At 47.4% G+C, this 22683-nt stretch overlaps 1 protein-coding gene across 5 annotated transcripts in view; it reads right to left on the bottom strand.

Moving 5' to 3' along the window:
- TDRD1 (tudor domain containing 1) overlaps positions 1-22683 on the bottom strand; it is a 115170-nt gene that overhangs the window by 28843 nt on the left and 63644 nt on the right. For all 5 annotated transcript variants that reach the window (XM_056529467.1, XM_056529464.1, XM_056529463.1 and 2 more), the window contains exons 12-16: positions 20273-20443; positions 16283-16639; positions 11374-11484; positions 9933-10103; positions 5953-7074 (exon numbers count right to left, since the gene is read on the bottom strand). In XM_056529467.1, coding sequence (XP_056385442.1) covers positions 5953-7074; positions 9933-10103; positions 11374-11484; positions 16283-16639; positions 20273-20443 — 1932 coding nt within the window. The remainder of the gene's footprint in view (positions 1-5952; positions 7075-9932; positions 10104-11373; positions 11485-16282; positions 16640-20272; positions 20444-22683) is intronic.

Below are 22683 nucleotides of genomic sequence, written 5' to 3' on the forward strand. Positions count from 1 at the left end.
CAGAGTCTCGGCTCTGGTCGGAGCCTTGATGAGAGGGTCGTCCAGATAGGATATCACAGATTCCCCTCGACAAAACAGGCCCAACACTGGCGCAAGGATCGTTGTAAGGACCCGAGGAGCCGTGGCCAAACCAAAGGGGAGGGCTACGAATTGAAAGTGCCCTTTCGAAACAGCAAGCGGAGGTACCGATGATGGCCCGGAAATATTGGCACATGGAGGTAGGCATCCTTGATGTCCACCGATGAAGGTAACTCCCCTTGTTCCAGGGACGCCACCACCGAACGGAGAGATTCCATTCTGAAGTGGTGGATGAGAAGTTGACGGTTGGATTGGTCGCACAGAACCGTCCATCTTGGGGACCACAAAAAAAAATAAAATCTGAATAGAAACCCCGAAAACGTTCCCCTGTAGGAAAGGGGACGATAACCCCCTGGAGAAGCATAGACTGGAGAGCCGCTCGAAATTGCTTCGCCAGGAGGAGGAGACCGGGGGGCCTGGGATAGAAAAAAACACGATCCCTCGAATTCGATTCATTAACCGTTGGATACCACATCCCTGACCCCAGAGTCCTCAATGTGTTAAGTCCAGATGTCTCGGAAAACAAGAGACGACCTCCCACCTGAAAGAAAACGCAGGTGGGGGCCTCACTTCAGCAGAAGTGGGCTTGCGGTTGCCCGATTTGGGTGCAAAACGGCTGGACCGGTTGGAGTCAGACTTCCAAGCCGGGCGTGCCCGGCACGGGGAGCCTTCTTGTCCCGCGAGGGCACCTGCCCGGACCCTTAGCTGGAACCAGAGGTCCGAAATGACCGAAAGGAAAAAGGACTTCCATTGGGAAGAAGGGCGAGCCTTATTTTGAGATAAGAAGGAACTCTTACCTCTCGTTGCCACGGAGATAATCTCATCGAGGCAGTCGGCAAAAAGATGGCCACCCGTAAAGGGAAGCTCAGTGAGAGACCTTTTGGAAGCGGCATCCGCATTCCAAGCTTTAAGCCACATAAAGCGGCAGAGAGCCGCTAGGTGACCCACAGCAAAGGCAGAACAACGGGCTGACTACGTGGAGGCTGCGCACTGAAAGTCCCCAGCTTTAGAGCATTGGAGAGCCAGAGCAGATAGATCCTCGGGGGCGGGGATCCCGCTAAGATATCCTGATGGAGCTTTTGGCACCACTCCAACAGGGCCTTGGACACCCATGTCGAGGCGAAGTTGGGAAGAAGAGAAGAGCCAGCTGCTTCAGAAGCAAACCTCGCTAAGGATTCTACCTTCTTGTCCGTGGGATCCTTGAAGGCAGCGGCAACTGCCAGAGGCAGTGTAGTCGCCCTAGAGATCCGGGAGATTGGTGGATCCACTGAGGGAGGGGAAACCACCTTAGCGACAAGGTCCTTGTCAAATGGATAACGTTCTTGGATTGTCTTGATTCCCGGGAACCTCTTGTCTGGATGTTTCCATGCAGATTCCAGAATGTCGTCAAAGTCAGCGTGAGAGCTGAACCTTTGAGGTGCTGGCTTAGCACGATGAAAGGATACTTCTGGATAGACATCCGAAGATCCTGGGTCCTCTAGGTGAAGGGTGTCTCTTATGGCTTGCACCAATGAGTTCACCGTTGCAATTGAGTCCGAGCGGTCCTCTGAGTCAGATGCCGGCTCGGAAGCCTCATCCACCAGTTCACCAGGGGGAGTGAATGAGTAGAGGCAGTCCTGGAGGGGGGCGACCCTGACCGGGTACGCAGCTCTGGCATGGCAGAGCGGCGAATCAGAGAACGTCCTCCGGAGGAGCGACGTTCGTGCCCAGATGACAGGGGGGGCGGGACCCACGAGGGGAACGCTCACGTCTATCTGAAAACTCAATTGAAGAGTCAGATGAGGCACCCCTAGTACGCTTGTAAGAGCGTGAAGCATGAACGAGGAGCGGGCCCTCTCAGAGGTCCCGTGCAGGGAAGACCCCTTCAGGGCGGACACCACTACCCAGGAGGCCTCAGCCACCGAACGGGAGACTTGGGTCAAGTACGCCATATACTGGGTCAGGGAGAAACCCAGGGTGGTGGAGCGGCTGAACCCACTGGGACCGAAAGGGCATCAGGGGGTACCAGGGGGTCTGGGGGAGCAGTGGAGCAGGCAGGGCAAGTGGGCTCAGCAGAGCCAGACATCTTGGTATTACAGTTCTTACAAAAATAATAAGTCACTGATGTTCCAGGTTTCTGAATAGAGGGAGGAACAGCTCTGGGAGCGGACATAATGGTGGAAAAAGGGATAGAGAGAGGGACTAGCCTTCTCACCCTGGTCTGTGTCCCCTGTCAGCTGCAGTGAGAACTCACTCCGTGCAGCTAAGGAGACTAAAAAAGACCAGCCAATAGAAAGGGAGGGGCGTGCCCGAAGTAAGGCACCCAGTAACAGGCCCCAACATTGTGAAAATCGCACCCACAGCGCTGAATGGGGGCTGCTTCACACTCCTGGAAGCTCCCAGCCCTGTGGGCAGAGCCAAGACCGGCCGAAAGGACTGTAATGGCGCCCGCTCCTTGTCCCGAGCGCCATGTCCAGTCCGCATAGCGCTCAGGGGAATAGAGCGGGCGGCATAAATGCCGGCCGACACGGCCCGCGAAAGTGAAAGTAAGCCGGCGCAGAAGCGCCCGGCTCGAAGCGGCGCCGCGGATAAGGCGCTGAAGTAAAGCGAAAGTAAGCCGGCGCTGGAAGCGCCCGGCCCGAACAGCACCGCGGCAGACAGCCGCATATAAGGCGCTGAAGTAGTTGCACCAAGCACACACACACACACACATAGTAAAATAAAGTGCCCCCAGAAGTAAAGAGCCCTGTAATATATGCCCCCTTAGGTGCCACTGCTCCCCCAATAAAAAGATGCAGCCCCTGTAAAATGCAACCCAATAAAGCTGAGGGTGGGCCAAAAACAGGGGGTCTCCAGTGGTTGCGAGTCCGTTCCTATGGAGAAAAAAAAAGGGGGGGTAAGTACTTACCTCAGTCAGAAGAACTTACCTAATGGAGTCTTCAGTGAAGTCGTCAGTCAGCTTATGGTCCCTGCATCACGCCTAGCTGCTATGCGCGAGCGAGGCGAGCAGAGACATAGGGGGACCCGGACCCATGAGGTACCACCCAGATGCTGACCGTTGGCGAGGGGGGGGGGGTTAACAGCGCATATACGCAATGTCTGTGCCCCCTCACTTGCAATGGCGAAACAGTGAACCGCAGTTCCTGAGTCCCCACCTGAAAACTGAAAAGAAAGGGAATAAAAAACTAACACGTCCCTATACTAGGAAAATAAATAACAGAAGACCTGGACTGGAGAATCCAGACCATGTCCACCTCCTTCAGACACTAAGCTTAAACTGAATAGCACAGAGCCTGAAGGCGGGTATATCCTGCTGGGAGGAGCTGACTTTTTTTGTTACCATAGTGCCACACCTCCTAGAGACAGCAAGATACACCCACGGTCTGTGTCCCCCAATGGAGTCGATAGAGAAAAGGAGATTTTTTAACACTTACCGTAAAATCTTTCTCGAAGGATCCATTGGGGGACACAGACAGTGGGTGTATCTTGCTGTCTCTAGGAGGTGTGACACTATGGTGATAAAAAAAAGTCAGCTCCTCCCAGCAGGATACACCCGCCTTCAGGCTCTGAGCTATTCAGTTTAAGTTCCAGAGCAATAGGAGGAGACCAATAGGTCAAGGAAAACCCAAAACTGTCCGAGAACCAGAAGAAAAAACATAACTGAACACACCCTCGGACAGAGAACCAAGAAAAAAAAAAGGGTGAGAGCTGTGTCCCCCAATGGATCCTTCGAGAAAGAGATTTTACGGTAAGTGTTAAAAAATCTCCTTTTCTCTATCGGCTCCATTGGGGGACACAGACAGTGGGACGTACCAAAGCCGTCCCTTGGGTGGGCAGATAAGTAATCAGGCAGACAGCTGATCCACTGCCGCCTGCAACACCTTACGCCCCAGACTAGCATCAGCCGATGCGAAAGTATGAACCTGGTAAAACCTCGAGAAAGTGTGCAAAGACGACCAGGTAGCCGCCTTGCAAATCTGCGAGGCAGAGGCTCTATTCTGGAGAGCCGAGGATGCCCCAACAGAACGGGTAGAATGAGCCACAATCCTGAAAGGAGGAATCTTCCCCTTACAGAGATAGGCTTCCGAAATGGCGGACCGAATCAACCTAGAAATGGTGGCCTTGGAAGCAGGTTGTCCTTTACGACGACCTTCCATAAGGACGAAAAAGGAATCACACTGACGAAACGAAGAAGTGATGGAGAGATAAGACCGAACCGCCCGAACCACGTCCAGCTTGTGCAGTAAGCACTCCTTAGGATGAGAAGGAGCCAGGCAAAATGAAGGGAGGACAATATCCTCATTGAGATGAAAGGCCGAGACCACCTTAGGTAAAAAGGAAGGGTCTGGCCAGAAAACAACCTTGTCCTGGTGGATCACCAGAAACGGAGAACGGCAGGAAAGGGCTGCCAATTCAGTCAGAAGAACTTACCTACTGGAGTCTTCAGTGAAGTCTTCAGTCATCACGCCTAGCTGCTATGCGCGAGCGAGGCGAGCAGGGAAATAGGGGGACCCGGACCCGTGAGGTACCACCCAAGCACTGACCGTTGGCGAGGGGGGGTTAACAGCGCATATACGGAATGTCTGTGCCCCCTCACTCGCAATGGGGAAACGGGGAACCGCCGTTCCCGAGTCCCCACCTGAAAACAGAAAAGAAAAGGAATAAAAAACTAACACGTCCCTAACTAGGAAAACGAAAATTCAGAAGACCTGGTCTGGAGCAATCCAGACCACGTCCACCTTCTTCAGACACTAAGCTTAAACAGACTAGCTCAGAGCCTGAAGGCTGGTGTATCCTGCTGGGAGGAGCTGACTTTTTTTTTATCACCATAGTGTCACACCTCCTAGAGACAGCAAGATACACCCACGGTCTGTGTCCCCCAATGGAGCCGATAGAGAAATAAAGTTTTTTGTCAACTCCTATAACCCATCACAAATATCATTGCTACCATAATACTGATCAATGTATCTTGCAAAACGTTGCTGCTGGAGGAAAGATGTTCCACACCAAAAGCATTGGCTGCAGATTCTGTTCAGCAGACCGTACAAGTGACTTCCCAAAACTGTGCACCAGTTATCCTATATAGTGACCCCCAACCTATGATGGCCCCAACAAATGATAATTTCAACATGCGATGGCCTCTCAGAGGCCATCCCATGTTGAAGGCAGCATCAACATACGATGCTTTTGTATGTCGGAGCCATCGCATAAACGGCTATCCGGCAGCGCTGACTACTTGACCTGTTGCCGGATAGCAGTTTACGGTGCCCCGTGTGCTCCGGTGATGGTCTCTTACCTGTCCTCGGGGCTCCAGAGCGTCCTCTTCGGGATCCTCTCCATCGTCGGCGCTATCCATCGTCATCACGTCGCTGCGCACGCCGTCCCGTCATCCAATAGGAGCGGCGTGCGTAGTGATGACGGCGACAGAGAGCGAGGATCCCAGGAAAGCAGAGACGTCCGGAGCTTCGGGGACACGGCGACAGCGATAGAGGGCGACATCCAGGGCAGCGGTGACGGGTCCGAAGCGGCAGGGAAAGGTGAGTATTACTTCCTATACTTTACATTGCACGGATCCCTCAATATATGATGGTTTCAACAAACGATGGTTCATTTGGAATGGATTACCATCGTATGTTGAGGGACCACTGTATTGTATAGGGGCGTTTACCTAGTGCAGGGGTCTTCAACCAGCGGACCTCCAGATGTTGCAAAACTACAACTCCCAGCATGCCCGGACAGCCGCTGGCTGTCCGGGCATAGTGGGAGTTGTAGTTTTGCAACATCTGGAAGTCCGCAGGTTGAAGACCACTGACCTAGTGTCTCATTCTCATATTGCCATTCAGAATGGAAGTTTTAATGGCCCTAATTGAGTAACTGGCATCAATATTTTCTTACCTGGCAGATGCCCACTCGCTGCGGAATGCCCATTCACAGAAGGACTAACATTCTGTATTTTTCTTTGCAAGGACCCATTTGACATGGAAGGATGATCTGAGCGCACTCCTTTTTCCAGGGAAGAAGTCGAATCATTGAGAACTGTCGCACATGAGTTACTGAATGTTGGTGGAGGAGCATTATGGGAGTTTGGCTTACAGGAATCTATAGGAGACTCCGCTTGCAGACGCTTATGGTGGATAGGAGGAGGGGAGGCAGAGGAAGGCGATTCTCCTGGAATGGATGTCGCAGGCGTCAATGAAGTAGAATTACTAAAGCGATATTCCCTGGATGCGGTTGGGATGGATTTCGCCTGGTGCATATCCTTCTGATGAGACGGAGGTAACTTACTCAGATGATGTTCCCTGTTGACTGATGCAGCACCGGAGAAGCTGGACTCCATAGGAAATGATTTAGAAGAAACATTCTCCCTAGGAGAGAGTGTGTTGGGGCTTCTAGAATGGGCTTTCTGAAATGGTGCGGTGGCTTTAGGGCCATTGGTTTCTTTAGGGCAAAATTGCGATGAGTTATTATGGGGAGGTGCTGAATGTTTGGATTCTGCAGGGTCCCTGGTGGCAGAGGGGATGGTTTTCGGATAGCGCACATCGCTAAAAGCAAATGGTGGTAAGTTACTCTTCCCTGGTCGTTCAGCAATTGGGTCTTTAGGAACAGAATTTGGGAAAGGTAGCTCCTTAGGAGACATTGGTAAGGTAGAATGTGCGTCACTCAGAACCGACGGACTTGATTTAATGGGTTGTAACTCTTTGTGTGCTGGGGATCCTATGTCAGGGTTACAGACATGAAGCCCTTTACCGGTTAGCAAGGGATGATCTCTTGGGGGCCTGAGGGCTTTGTTGTCATTGGCATCCATCATGTCCTTTATTGACTTCTCATCTCGGACGGCAAATTTTGCAGCAATCAGTAGATCGGCAATAACGGCACCGCTTTCAGCCGCCACCAGCTCAACAGAACAGCCGTGCTTTGTGCGGCCGACGGCTTTAGCCAGAAACTTCAATCCTACGACTGATTTCATAAACGCTTTGGTAGAGTCTTCACTCCAGTTTTCTCCAGTAGGCTTTACACCTGCAAAGACAAAATTGTTAGGCTGCGGTCACATCACGATTTCTCCATCCGACTTGAGTACACGATTTTATAACTTAAAATCGTATAAAATCGTATATAAAGTCTGATCCATTGACCTCCATTAAAAAATCATATCCATTACACTCATCCGATTTGATCCGCATTCGATTTCACATGGTTTTTGTTCGGGTCTGAAATCAGGTTTGACCACGATTTCAGACCTGAACAAAAATCGTGTGAAATCGGATGCGGATCAAATCGGATGAGTGTAATGGATCTGATTTTTTAATGGAGGTCAATGAATCCGATCTTATATACGATTTCAATTTACTCAAGTCGGATGGAGAAATCGTGATGTGAACGCAGCCTTACAAATGTACTTAAATGTAAGTTTGTATCCCTGCAACCTTTTATTAATGAGTGATTCACAGTAGGGAGACCTCAACTTTGACCACTTAAAAAGGGGTATTCCAGTATAAAACAAGCTTTTTTACAACAACTTGTGCCAGAAAGTTGTCCAAGTTTATTAATTACTTCCTTTTAAAATTGTAAAGCCTTCCAGTACATATCAGCTGCTGGAATTTGTGTAGTTCTTTCCTGTCTGACCACAGTGCTCTCTGCTGACACCTCTGTCCATGTCAGGAACTGTCCAGGGTAGGAGCAAATCCTCATAGCAAACCCTTTCTTGATTTTGACAGTTCCTGACACAGACAGAGGTGTCAGCAGAGAGCACTGTGGTCAGACTGGAAAGAACTACACAACTTCCTGTGGGGCATACAGCAGCTGATAAGTAGTGGAAGGATTAAGATTTTTGTATAGAAGTCATTTACAAATCTGTATGATTTCCTGGCACCAATTGATTTGAAAAATCTTTTTTACACTGTACCCCTGGCCATATGTGCTAGATTAAAGATGGCTGAACCCACCGATTTTAGTAGGGTAGCAGGACCATCTGACACAGTGTTTCCCAACCAGCTGTTGCAAAACTTCAACTCCCAGCATACACGGACAGTTAAAGCATCCTGGGAGTTGTAGTTTTGCAACAGCTGGAGGCAGATTGGTTGGAAAACACTGATCTAATGTCAGTGGGGGCCTTTAGACTCCACTTCGATGGCAGATGGTGAGACGGGTCAGGCATGGATTTTAACAGGCCTGATCTTTTTGTTCAACGGGAGTTGTCTGGCAATGGCTTTCCCCTCTCTTCCCATTCAGAACATATACATGCATGGCCAAGAGGAGTGTACCTGTGTTAAAAGAGGGTCAGTTTTAAGCTGTCCGCTAAACAAGTGTCCAACTGCTATGTAAGGCTACTTTCACACTATGGAAGTGGCTCAGTTGCAAACGGACGTTAAGGGCTTTTTTCTTCCCCCCCCCCCCCCCCCCCCCCCACTTTGACCGCCCTTAAATGGGTACTCCGGTGGAATTTTTTTTTTTTTTAATCAACTGGTGCCAGAAAGTTAAACATATTTATGAATTACTTCTATTAGAAAATCTTTACACTTCCAGTACTTATTAGCTACAGAGGAAATTCTTCTCTTTTTGAATTTCTTTTTTTTGTCTTGTCTTTTTTGTTTTGTCTTGTCTTGTCTTTGTCTTGGCTCACTGCCGACACCTCTGTCCGTGTCAAGAACTGTCCAGAGCAGCATAGATTTGCAATGGGGATTTTCTCCTGCTCTGGACAGTTCCTGATATTTGCATCAGGTGTCGGCAGAGAGCACTGTGGACAAGACCAAATAGAAATTTAAAAAGAAAAGAATTTCCTCTGTAGCATACAGCGGCTAATAAGTACTGGAAGGGTAAAGATTTTCTAATAGAAGTCATTTACAAATCTGTCGAACTTTCTGGCACCAGTTGATTTAAAAAAATAAAAATAAAATGTTTTCCACCGGAGTACCCCTTTAACGTCCATTATTGTAACGGAGCCCAACGGAAGTCATAATGGGCAAAGAGGATCCATTCACTTGAATGGGATTCCTCTGACGTCCGTTATAACTCCCGTTATTGTGCCCAAAGATAGCGGGAGAAAAGGACGGCACATGCAAAAAAAAATTCCCCTGCTATCTTCCTATCGGACGTCACCTATCGGGCAAAAACGGTAATTAAAACGGAGCCTTATATGTATTTTTTTTTCCTTAAATAAATAGATGTACAAAAGTCTGCAAAGCTATAAAGCATGCATCTGACCCATGAAGGCTGTAAGGAATATGGTATTACATGGTAATATATAGCATGTTTTTGACTTATATAAAGTACTTTATAATGAATATGGAGATTAAACTGAGTAGTTTTAGGCTAGGTTCCCACTACAGAATTTCCGCCTGCAATTCCGCTTTGAAATTGTAGGCAGAAATTCCACTTGCTAAAATGTATAGTGTAGTGAATGGGTTTCCGTTCACAAATACACACTTCGGAATTTGTGAACAGAAAATCTGCATGGAAATTTCCGCCTGAAGAATGGCGTTGCTTATTCTTCAGGCGGAAATACACGCGGAACACATAGCAGTCTATTGGAGACTGCAGTGTCCGCGCGGTCGTAGTGCCATCTGATTCAGTCGGCGCTGACCGCACTGGAATCTCCGGGCGGACATTTTCTCCGGGTGTACTAGTGCTTCGCCACCCCCCCGCGGGCTGTCGGGACCCCGTACAGGAGATCGCGGTAGGGTCCGACCGCTGGGGATAAGGGATAGGGGATAAGTTGTTCACCACTTGACTCCTCCTTTAAAACAGTAGGTACTAACTAGAACCTTTATCTGCACCATTTTGTGCAAAATTATCTATAAATCCTTTGTCTCTTGATTCTGACATTATTGTCCATCCCCAAATTCAAAATGTAATTTTGTGTGCAAAACTGCACTCACCAGACAAACCACAGCCAATGGCTTGAAATGGAAATTCTAGGAATCTGGAGGGAATTTTGCACAGTTTATCCAGTGACACATTTTCTATATTTCCATAATCCAAAAACAGGACCTTTGCTTCCCTGGGAGAAATAATATCTTTCACCTGGGCTCTATACCAGTTCCCGTCACCTATAAAAAAAGAGAAAGAGAATGCATAAAATAATTAGAAATTTGTAAAAACAAACACATCATGTTAGACCAGTGTTTCCCAACCAGGGTGCCTCCAGCTGCTGCAAAACTACAACTCTCTGCTTGCCCGGACAGCCAAAGGCTGTCCGGGCATTCTGAGAGTTGTAGTTTTGCAACAACTTGAGGCACCCTGGTTGTTCGGAGTTTTGCAAGACTACAACTCCCAGCATGCCCAGACAGCCTTGGTGCAATCCCTCACATCAGTTGTTAGGCCACGCCCCCTGGAGTTTTTATTTTTTAGGTCCGAATTTTTAGCAAAAACCAGAAGTGGGCCCAAACATAACGAAAAAGGTGCAAAACTTTCTATTAGTTTTTCTCTGTCAGTTCCACTCCTGATTTTGGTTAGAAATACTAAGCAATATACTACATGCGAACTCAGCCTTAAAGGGGTACTCCAGCGCTAAGACATCTTATCCCCTATCCAAAGGATAGGGCATAAGATGCCTGATTGCGGTGATCCCGCCGTTGTCACGCCCCCTCCCATAGGCTTGCATTGAGGGGGCGGAGCGTGACATCACATGGGTGTGGAGCCGTGACGTCACTATGCTCTGTCTCCGTGATCGCCAGTAATCAGACCCGGAGCGAGCACGCTCTGTGGGCTGATCCTAACGGGGTGCGATGTGGAAGATCACTGGGGTCCCCAGTGGCGGGACCCCTGCGATCAGGCATCTTATCCCCTATCCTTTGGATAGGGGATAAGATGTCTTAGCGCCGGAGTACCCCTTTAAAGGGGTACTCCGCAACTAGTCATCTTATCCCCCTTATCTAAAGGATAGGGGATAAGATGTCTCTGTGGCTCGCTCCGTGGCTGATGACGGGCGATACAGGGGCCAGAGTATTGTGATGGCCCCGCCCTCTCATGACGTCACGCCCCCTCAATGTAAGCCTATGGGAGGGGGCGTGACGACAGCCACGCCCCTCCTATAGACTTGCATTGAGGGGGAGTGGCCGTGAAGTCACGCTACTCCGGCTGCAGGAGAGATCGCGGGGATCCCCAGCGGCGGCAGCCCCCGTGATCAGACATCTTATCCCCTATCCTTTGGATAGGAGATAAGATGTCTAAGGGTGGAGTACCCCTTTAACCACAACCAGTGTGCTAGCACGTCTTCAAATTGCTATTACAATTACTGTCGAAATACCACTGAAGTGAAATAAACTCTCCTAATAATGCAGATCTGATTACACAATTCTAATGTACCATATTTCTTACCTGCATAATACGCTCCACAGATCTCTTCCCTTGCAGGACAATATCCCTCAGATTTATTCTGCATACAATACTCTCCAAGGGAGAGGTTCAGATTATTGAGAAGTTGTAAATCTAAAGAAAAAAACAAAACAAAAAAAAAACATCAAATTCTCCAACAAAACTAAATGAAGGAAATCTGTCCACATTTGCTTTATGAGAAGAGAGAAACAAAAGGCGCTCCTTGTGTATCGCTTGCAACAGGGATACCGAGGGGGGGGGGGGGGGTAAAGGGCTAAATCACAGTCTACCACAGGGAGTGGTGTACTGACATGCACAACAATGGTAATCGTATGTAGATCTAATGTGCCCGGCTGCAGGCTTCCTAGAACTTGGATAGAACTTCGTAGGAGCAGGAATTCCGAGGCTGATCAAGGCAAGGAGTCATGGAGGTAGTGTCAAGTTGATCAAAATGATTCTGACTGCCGATCAATATAAATATATATATTTATTAATACTGATATATTTATATGTCATTTCTAATGCTGAAGGAAAAAGATATCTGTTGAACTATGCACCATGTTCCTGAGCTTGCAATCTACTCATGACTAAATAACCTTGGAACAACGCTAGAAGACCCAAGATCGGGACGTCGGGAGTCAAAACATTTGAGGAAGATGCAGATTGTATAAGAAGGGCAAAGAGCGAGAGGGCTGCATAAATAAACTTTGGCCAAGAAAGAAATTAATGGACACTAGATATGCTAATATATACGGACACAATAATCAAACAACCAATGAAAATGTAACATGCTAATTGTGATGTCATAACTAAACCTCCCTAAACCTCCTTTTTTGCACAATGTAAAAACCAATTGTACCTTAGGTGCAGCTCCTTTGAGTATGCTGAGAAAGGAGATACAGTAACCCCCCGACCTACGATGGCCCCGACATATGATAAAATCGACATACGATGGCCTCTTAGAGGCCATCGCATGTCGATGTCAGCATCGACATACGATGCTTTTATATGTCGGGGCCATCGCATTAACTGCTATCCGACAGCGCAAAATGCTTAAGCTGCTGTCGGATAGCAGTTTAAGCATCCCTGGCAGGTTCACTTACCTATTCCCGCTGCTCCGGGTCCACTTCGCGATCCTCCGGTGTCTTGCGCATCTTCTCCAGGGTCCGGGCCTTGCTTTCCGGCGTCGTTATTACGTCACTACGCACGCCGCGCCGGCGCAGAAGCGTAATAACGTCACCGGAAAGCGAGGCCCGGACCCTGCAGAAGATGCGCAAGACACCGGAGGATCGCGAAGAAGACACCGGAGCAGCGGGACAGCATCGGGAGCCCCTGGAACAGCAGCGGGAGCGGTGAGGACCTGGTGCGGAGCGGCGGGGACAGGTGAGTATAACTTCCTATACTTTACATTGCACGGATCCCTCAACATACGATGGATTCGACAAACGATGGGTCGTTTGGAACGAATTACCATTGTATGTTGAGGGACCACTGTATTATACCAACATGCTGTCTGGTGTGAATCCCTTGCTCCGGCCCTCAGCGATAAGCAGCAGTCAATCACATTTTAATGCCTCACCTCAGCTCGATCCTTGACAGTAGTAGTATCAACCATACGGTTTATTAACAACAATGCAACGTGTTTCGCTGCGCATGCAGACGGGCACATTTGATCTACATACGATTACTATTGTTGTGTATGCTGGTAAAAAAGAAAGTAGTTTTCCACCGGAGTACCCCTTTAAGGAGGTACTCCGCTGCTCAACGTTTGGAACAAACCGTTCCGAATGCTGGAGCCGGGAGCTCGTGACGCCATAGTCCCTCCCCCTCATGCCGTCACGCTTCGCCCCCTCAATGCAAGTTTATGGGAGGGGGCGTGACGGCCGTCACGCCCCCTCCCATAGACTTGCAATAAGGGGCGTGACATCATGAGGGGGTGTGGCTATGACATCACGAGCTCCTGGAGTCTGTGTGAGGTAAAAAAATCAAACCCATGAAAACATCGGACCGCTCCTCCCCTTCGCTCTCCGAAGTTTGCCGAAGCTAGAGCGGGGAGGAGCGAGGGCAGAGCGGGGAGGAGCGAGGGCAGAGCCATGGGTTTGATTTTTTTCACCGCACATCTGCAGGAGATAATTAAGACACGCCCCCTCATCCCCCCCTCCCGGAGGATGGAGAGCGCAGCTCTGCATAATACAAGAAGAAGGGGGAGAATGAGGATGTACACAGCTCCTCCCCTACCCGGTCTACACAGGACCCAATTTATCACGGGGAGGTTTCAAGTTTTCACAGGGTAAACACAGAGCAGGGGGGGAGAGGACGTGTGTGTGAAGGAGACATACTGCACTGCACGGGCTGGGGATAATTTCTATGTGTGAGGAGGACATATTACACAGGATGGGGGTGTATAGACCGCAGGGGAATAAATATTATACTGTGGATGATTTCTATGTGTGTGGGGGGGGGGGGGGACTACTGAATGACATGCAGGGAGTTGTAGTCCCTGTTATGTGTGTGTATGCCAAGGTTTCCTAACCAGGGAATGCTGGTAGAAGTAGTTTTGCAACATCTGAACATCTGGAGGCACCCTGGTTGGGAAACTGGCGTATGAAATACAACTCCCAGGGGAATACTGATACAATAGAGGATTTGGTGAACTACAACTCCCAGGAGACTACTTGCATGATTGAGTGTATACAGAAGAGCCGAGTGTGTAATCGAGTGTATACAGCAGAAGTCCAAATTCACTAAACAGAAAAGAGGTGGGGGATAGCACTACCAGCCTCTACGCAGTTTCACTCTCCTGAAGATACCCAGTACAATCCACTATGAGCGGTGCTCCAATCCTGACAGTAGTTAGCAAAGCAATAGTCCAAGCAGAAAGAAAATAGGATGGCACTCGCAAGTAGGATGCAAAAACATATTAAATTTATTCACTCACATAGGTCAGGCGGGTACAGTGGCATGGGAAGGAGCAGACAGAATGGAACTACGTCCGTTTCACGGCCTCCTGCCGCTTCTACTCGTTCCTATCCGTGTATACAGCAGAGCCGAGTGTATACAGCAGAGCCGAGTGTGTAATCGAGTGTATACAGCAGAGCCGAGTGTGTGATTGTGTGTATACAGCAGAGCCGAGTGTGTGATCGTGTGTATACAAACAGAGCTGAGTGTGTGATCGTGTGTATACAGCAGAGCAGAGGCACTGCTGTATACACTCGATCATACACTCGGCTCTGCTGTATACACTCGATCACACACTCGGCTCTGCTGTATACACTCGATCACACACTCGGCTCTGCTGTATACACTCGATCACACACTCGGCTCTGCTGTATACACTCGATCACACACTCGGCTCTGCTGTATACATATGATCACACACTCGGCTCTGCTGTATACATATGATCACACACTCAGCTCTGCTGTATACATATGATCACACACTCAGCTCTGTTTGTATACACACGATCACACACTCAGCTCTGCTGTGTACACACAATCACACACTCGGCTCTGCTGCAAACACTCGATCACACACTCGGCCCTGCTGTATACACTCGATCACACACTCGGGTCTGCTGTATACACTCAATCATGCAAGTAGTCCCCAGGGAGTTGTAGTTCATACACCAGTGTTTCCCAGCCATGGTGCCTCCAGATGTTGCAAAACTACTTCTACCAGCATTACCTGGTTGGGAAACACTGGCATACACACACATAACCGAGACTACAACTCCCAGCATTTCATTCAGTAGTCCCCCCCCCACATAGAAATCATCCCCAGTATAATATTTATTCCCCTGCAGTCTATACATCCCCATCCCGTGTAATATGTCCTCCTGCAGTGCAGTATGTCTCCTTCACACACACACGCAGACAGAGCAGGGGAGGGGAGGAGCTGTGTACGTCCTCATTCTCCCCCTACACTGTCTTCTTGTATTATGCAGAGCTGCGCTCTCCATCCTCCGGGGGGGGGTGAGGGGGCGTGGCTTAATTATCTCCTGCGGACGTGCGGTGGAAAAAAATCAAACCCATGGCTCTGCACTCGCTCCTCCCCGCTCTAGCTTCGGCAAACTTCGAAGAGCGAAGGGGAGGAGTGGTCCGATGTTTTCATGGGTTTGATTTTTTCACCTCACACCGGCTCCAGTTTTCGGAACAGTTTGTTCCAAACACTGAGCAGCGGAGTTCCCCTTTAACCTGGGGGAACATAGAAACATCAAAGAGTGGATGATCCACCGGAGATGAGTAAACAAGTATATGCACGACTGACATAACTCTGCATAACTGGCATGATAGTTAAAAGTTAATAAATCCTGGAATACGGTATATGTTCAAATATATGACATCTCTGTTCTTCTGTAGGTTTGTCTCCCATTAGCCAGCCACTGTCACTGTTGTGCATTGCTTTGTATTATGTACATCCAATATGCTACTGTATATTTGCTCTCTTTTATGTACTTGTTTGTATAAACTGGTAATAAAAATTAGTAATTTTATTTTGAAAAAAAGAGGGGTTCAATAGTGTTGTTCTAAATAAAAAATAAATAAATAAAAAAAAGTCACAGCAGAACCATAGGAGGAAGGACATAAAAATGGCATTGTGACACCATACACACATGATCTGAGGAAGAGGGGTGGCCCCCTCGAAACGCGTCATCCACACTTATTTTTATAATTTAGAAATACATTTTTGTTTGAAGTCTATTATTAGCCTTCCTTCTCTTATTCTGATGACCAAACGGGCAGCACCAGGACATCAAAGGTCTTTTTGCCTGCACCTGGATATAGGAAGAAGGAGACATCAACCTCACCTGATGAGTGGCAAGGGATACAAAACCTACCGCAGACCACTGGGCAACTGTGTCATGGAGGAGAGAACACAAAATCTGCAAATATTCACAATATAAAACCTCACCTGTCTGATTGTGAATGTGGCAGAAGAAGGCTCCCGGGTTTTGCAGCATGCACACTATTACTTCAGTCTCTTGTCCCAGAGGAAGTTCTGCCCACCTCAGCTGCACAGCATAGTCCCCAGGCTGATCGGCTGCTTCTTCTGGGGTCCCACAGTCAGAGTTGTTGGGCACTGCCAGGTCGGCCGCAATAAGATGTTTTGAAATCAAAATTTCGGGTGTAACAGATTTATTGACCAGCTCTAGAGTTAAGACTTTGTCACAGTTCGCCAAGACGGATGCGGTCAATATCTTATCCATAACCAGACCCTTAAAGGCATCTATGGCGTCTGAGGTCCACTTGGCTGAGGGAGGTTTCACGCCTGGAGAGGAAACATTATCAAGTTTATTTCCACCCCCTAAATTAGGCTGGGATCACACCACGTTTTTGCTATACAGTTCCCGTATACGTTTTCAAATTGAAAACCTTACGAAACCGCATTGAAAACCGCATGCATTGACTCTCCATTGAAAACCATACGGAACCATATTGAAAACCGTACGCATTAGCTCTCCATTGAAAACCATTTGCCAAAAGATGCATCCGGTTGTGTCCGTTTTGCGTTTTGTATGGTTTTGTCCATTTTTTTCCCCTGTACCCAAACCATAGCCTACCAAGATTTTTGGTCCTGGTGATGAAAGAACAGTATACTGTTTCAATACGGTTTAACATGGGAGTCAATGGGAACCGTACGGTTCCATCCAGTTTGCACCATACGGTTATTTTACTTTGCACATGTGCAGTACCCGCCGAAATTTTTTTTTTCTTGGAATTTCAATCAAACATGTGAAACTTTATTCATAATGGAGTGAAAAGTTAAAAACTTATACTTTTTTTTTCCCTTAAAAAACGGATGCAACTGGACATTTTTCAAACCGTATACGGTTTTCTACAGTAAAAGGGTTAAAATGTGTACACACGTTTTGATACAGTTTAGGCTCCTTTTAGACTATACGTTGCTCAGTTTTAAAGACCCGTACAATGTACCGTTAAGAAAACCCTTAAAAACGTCCGTAAAAAAATCCTATTCAAGTCTATGGGATTTTTGATTACGCGTTATCACCAGTTATGAATAACGGACGTTATTTGTGATGGGAGAAAAAACGTTACATGCACTAATATGTTATTATTATTATTATTCATAACGGGCTATAACTGATAATCAATGTCTCTTCTATCTCTGGCTCCCCCCCACCCCCGGTTTCTTCTCCTTATTTTTCTTCTGTTCCCACCTTTTCTTTTTTGTCCTACTTTCCATGTTTTTTTTTGTACTTTGGCACATGCTTCTTCATCTTTGTGCCTACTATTGGGCCTGCATTCTCTTAATTCTTTGCAATTTCTAGTGGACCGTTTGTCAGTCGGCACTGTTTACATTACTCTGTTCTTACTCCAATTTATTGTGCTCGGGATGTTATGAGCAATGTTTGACTTGCCCTTATTGCCTTATTATGGTTTTATGACTTTTATAGTCCTTGGACACTTACTGTACTTTGCCTTTGTACGATTGGTGTTTCTAGCTGTTTTATGTTTTGTTCTATTTTATTCTGAAAACAAAAACTTTGAATGAAAAAAAAAAAACTTGACTTAAATGAGATTTTTTTACGGACGTTTTTAAGGGTTTTCTTAAAGAAACATTGTAACTGGTCTTTTAAAACGGAGAAACATTTATAGCAGTGGTCTTCAACCTGCGGACCTCCAGATGTTGCAAAACTACAACTCCCAGCATGCCGCAACAGCCGATGGCTGTCCGAGCATGCTGGGAGTTGTAGTTTTGAAACATCTGGAGGTCAGCAGGTTGAAGACCACTGATATATAGTGTGAAAGGAGCCTTAGGATGGGTTCACACCATGTTTTTGCAATACAGTTCCTGTATACGTTTTCAATTTGGAACCGTATTGAAAACCGTATGCATATACTCTCTATTGAAAATCGTATTGAAAACCGTATGCATTGACTCTCCATTGAAAACCGTATTGAAAACCGTATGCATTGACTCTCCATTGAAAACTGTATGCCAAAAGATGCATCAGGTTGTGTCCGTTCTGCATCCAGTACGGTTTTGTAAGTTTTTTTTTCCCCGTACCCAAAAAACCCTAGCCTACCACGGTTTTTGGTCCGGGTGAAAAACTGTAATGAAACATATACAGTTTTTTTTTTATTTTTTTTTTTTTTTACATGGGAACTGTAGAAACTGCTTTGTTTTAGGGGTGCCTTACTAATTGATTGAGGACAACTGGATCTTTATTAGGGGTTTAATACAAGCTATACATATACATATTAATACAAAGGGGGAACCTAACTAATTAAAGGTGTACTCCGCCCCTAGACATCTTATCCCCTATGTCAGATCGCAGGAGTCCTGCTGCTGGGGACCCCCGGGATCTCTGCTGCAGCACCCACCTCAACGGCTTCCGGCAATGCTGGAAGCTTCGGATCCCGACCACGCGAGCGAAAGAGAGTGACGTCACAGCTCCGCCCCATGTGACGTCACGCCCCGCCCTGCCCCTCAATGCAAGTCTATGGGAGGGGGCGTGATGTCACACGGGGGCGGAGCGTGACATCACAACGATCTGGCCCCGTGATCGATAGTAATCAGACCCGGACCGAACACACTCCGGGGACTGATTTTAACGGGATACGGTGTGCAAGATCACGGGGGTCCCCAGCGCCGGGCCCCCCGCAATCAGGCATCTTATCCCCTATCCTTTGGATAGGGGATAAGATGTCTAAGTGCTGGAGTACCCCTTTAAGGGATAGGGGTGCATGGAAGAGGGGAAGGTGATAGGAAGTGCTCTCTCCATCTCATCATCCTATATGTAATATATATAGCAGTCATCCACACACATAACCCATACATTGCCCATCCCAAGACATCTCCATGGCCAATCAGAACAGTTCAAGGTTTTTGAATGTTGTCCTGTAGGTGGTTTATTTGCATTGAAATCAGTTCTTGTCCTTTGATGATGTCTTCTGGAGTGGGGGATCCTCTTTGTTGTCCCATATTGTGTTGACAGATGTCCTTCCACATTTCCTCGAGGATGATTTGCAGTCCATTGTGTCCAACACGGCAGGGGCTGGTTTTATGGCTTTACTATAGGAGGTAACAAGGACTGTAGCTCACCTCCATTCTCATCACTCAGGTGCAAGGGTTATTGTGTGGCTTTAAACAGGTTGAAAGCAAATGATTGTCTAATCAGCTGTTTGCATCAACCACCATTCCTGGAGCCAGTCCTGCCAACACCCTACACCCCTTCCATCCATGACATTCCACTGCATTCCATTATATTTGAGTCCAAAATAAAAACACACCAAATTTTATATTAGTGTGGCCAATGTTGGCTTCCAACATACGCCCCTTTGTGCCTGAATGGCCCACGAACTCTTGAGCCACACCCAGAATGAAGTCCACACTCTTCTGCACAGTCCTCTAGATTACAAAAGTCCATTTATCTTCTGGATCCTCCTCAGGGCCATACTGGTAGAGGTAACAATTTTGAAGAGACTGGGCATAAATGAACATCACATCATTCACTCACATTCACCCTCCTATCAATGAATATGTAACAACATACCGGTAAATGATATTAAAAAAAATTATATTATACATGCGTACGGTTCCATCCGGTTTTCACCATATGGTTTTTGACTTTGCACAGTTTTTTTCTTGGAATTTCAATCAAACGAGTGAAACTTTATTCATTATAGAATGGAAAGTTAAAAACATATACTTTTTTTTCTTAGAAAAAAACGGATTCAACCGGACATCATTTTTCAAACCATATACGGTTTTCAACTGTATACCGATTAAAATTTGTACACCTGTTTTGATACAGTTTGGTCAGGTTTTGAGGAATCCGTTTTTTTATCAAAAACCTCATACGGGAACTGTATTGCAAATACGTGGTGTGAATGCAACCTTATTTAGAAATGACAGTGTTCGGTCTGGACTTCTTACCTGCCAAACAACACTGAGCAGCTTGGAAAGGAAGGGATAAGAAATCAGGCTCGATGTGACGCACTCTAGATACGGGCAAAGTCTCTGTGTTCCCAAAATCTAAGTATCCAACCAGCACAGACTCATCGGATACGCGTCTCACCACAATGGCTCTGCACCAGCTATTGTCCTCTGCAAAAAAAATTAAGACTTGAAAATACTATGGGTTACTGGAGGGATACAACGAACTGGACAATATAAGAAAACCAGATAAATGTGTTTGGTAGAAAGAAATTGTAGATCACAATCTAGCCGTACTTTATTATTCTGGTGAATTAAATCCGGTGGAAAACATTTTGTTTTTAATCAACTGGTGCCAGAAAGTTACAGATTTGTAAATTACTTCTATTAAAAAGTCTTTATCCTTCCAGTACTTATTGGCTGCTTTATACTACAGAGTTTTCTTTTTGGATTTTTTTTTTCCCCTGACCACAGTGCTCTCTGCTGACACCTCTGTCCGTATCAGGAACTGTCCAGAACAGGAGCAAATCTCCATAGAAAACCTATGCTGTTCTGGACAGTTCCTGATACAGACAGAGGTGTCAGCAGAGAGCACTGTGGACAGAAAGAAAAAAAGAAAAAAAGAAAAAGATTTTTTTTATGCTTACCGTAAAATCTCTTTCTCGAAGGATCCATTGGGGGACACAGATCATGGGGGTATATGCTGCTGTCACTAAGAGGCTTGACACTATGGTAACAGAAAAGTCGGCTCCTCCCAGCAGGATACACCCGCCTCCAGGCCACTGAGCTAATCAGTTTTAGTCCCAGAGCAATAGGAGAAGACCAACAGGTCAAAGGAAAAAACAAGAACTGTCAAAGAACCAGAAGAAAAAATACTGAACACACCCTCGGACAGATAACCGGATAGAAACACCAGAAAAGGGTGGGAGCTGTGTACCCCAATGGATCCTTCGAGAAAGAGATTTTAAGGTAAGCATAAAAAATCTCCTTTTCTCTATCGGCTCCATTGGGGGACACAGACCATGGGACGTACCAAAGCCGTCCCTTGGGTGGGCAGAGAACCGGTCAGGCAGACGGCTGTACCACCGCCACCTGCAGCACTTTACGGCTCAGACTAGCATCAGCCGATGTGAAGATATGAACCTGGTAGAACCTCGAGAAAGTGTGCAAAGACGACCAGGTGGCCGCTTTACAGATCTGCGAGGCCGAGGCCTTGTTTCGAAGAGACCAGGATGCCCCAACAGAACGGGTGGAATGAGCCAAAACCCTGAAGGGTGGGATCTTCCCCCTGCAGCGGTAAGCTTATGAAATAGCAGATCGGATCCACCGAGAAATGGTGGCCTTGGAAGCAGGCTGCCCCTTACGACGACCTTCCGTAAGGACAAAAAAGGAATCGCACTGACGAAAGGAAGAGGTGACAGAGATAGGTCCGAACAGCCCGCACCAAATCCAGTTTGTGGAGTAAACGTTCCCTGGGATGAGAAGGAGCAGGACAAAAAGACGGAAGGACGATGTCCTCATTGAGATGAAAAGCCGAAACGACCTTAGGTAAAAAGGACGGATCTGGCAGGAAAACAACCTTGTCCTGGTGAATCACCAGAAAAGGAGAACGGCAGGAGAGAGCTGCCAGTTCAGATATTATCCTAATGGAAGTAATAGCTATAAGAAACACCACCTTCCAGGAGAGGAGGCGAAGGGGAACCTCCCTGAGAGGTTCAAAGGGGGCGCCTTGGAGGGCACCCAGAACTAGGTTCAAGTCCCAAGGGGTAGAAGGGGACCGATAAGGAGGGGCAGCATGTGCCACACCTTGAAGAAAGGTCCGGACATGAGAATTGGAAGCTAGAGGACGCTGAAAAAGAATAGAAAGGGCCGAAACCTGACCCTTAAGGGAGCTGAGAGCCAGCCCCTGTTCCAACCCCGACTGCAAAAAGGAGAGAAGACGGGGAACGGAAAAAGTAACAGGAGAGAAGGCCTGAGTTAAGCACCAACGAAAGTAAGACCACCAGGTACGGTGGTTAATTTTCGCCGAGGAGGGCTTGCGAGCTCTGAGCATGTTGCGAATTACTTGGAAAGACACACTGCGGGCCCTTAAAATCGCGGTCTCAACCGCCACACCGTCAAATGCAGCGACTGTAAATTGGGGTGGCAAAGGGGACCATGTGACAGTAGGTCTGGACGAGGTGGAAGGCGGAATGGAACGGCGTCCAGGAGCCTGACCACGTCGGCCCTTCGGGGCCAGTCTGGAGCCACCAGAATGGCGGGGACGCCTTCCGCTTTGAGCTTCCTCAGGACCCTGGAAAGGAGGGGGAGGGGAGGGAACAGATAGGGCAGGACAAAGCCCGACCATGGAATTACTAGGGCATCCACAGCTAGAGCCAGGGGGTCCCAGGACTTCAACACAAATGGCGGAA

Source organism: Hyla sarda, chromosome 7 (assembly GCF_029499605.1).
Source record: "Hyla sarda isolate aHylSar1 chromosome 7, aHylSar1.hap1, whole genome shotgun sequence".
Lineage (NCBI taxonomy): Eukaryota > Metazoa > Chordata > Amphibia > Anura > Hylidae > Hyla > Hyla sarda.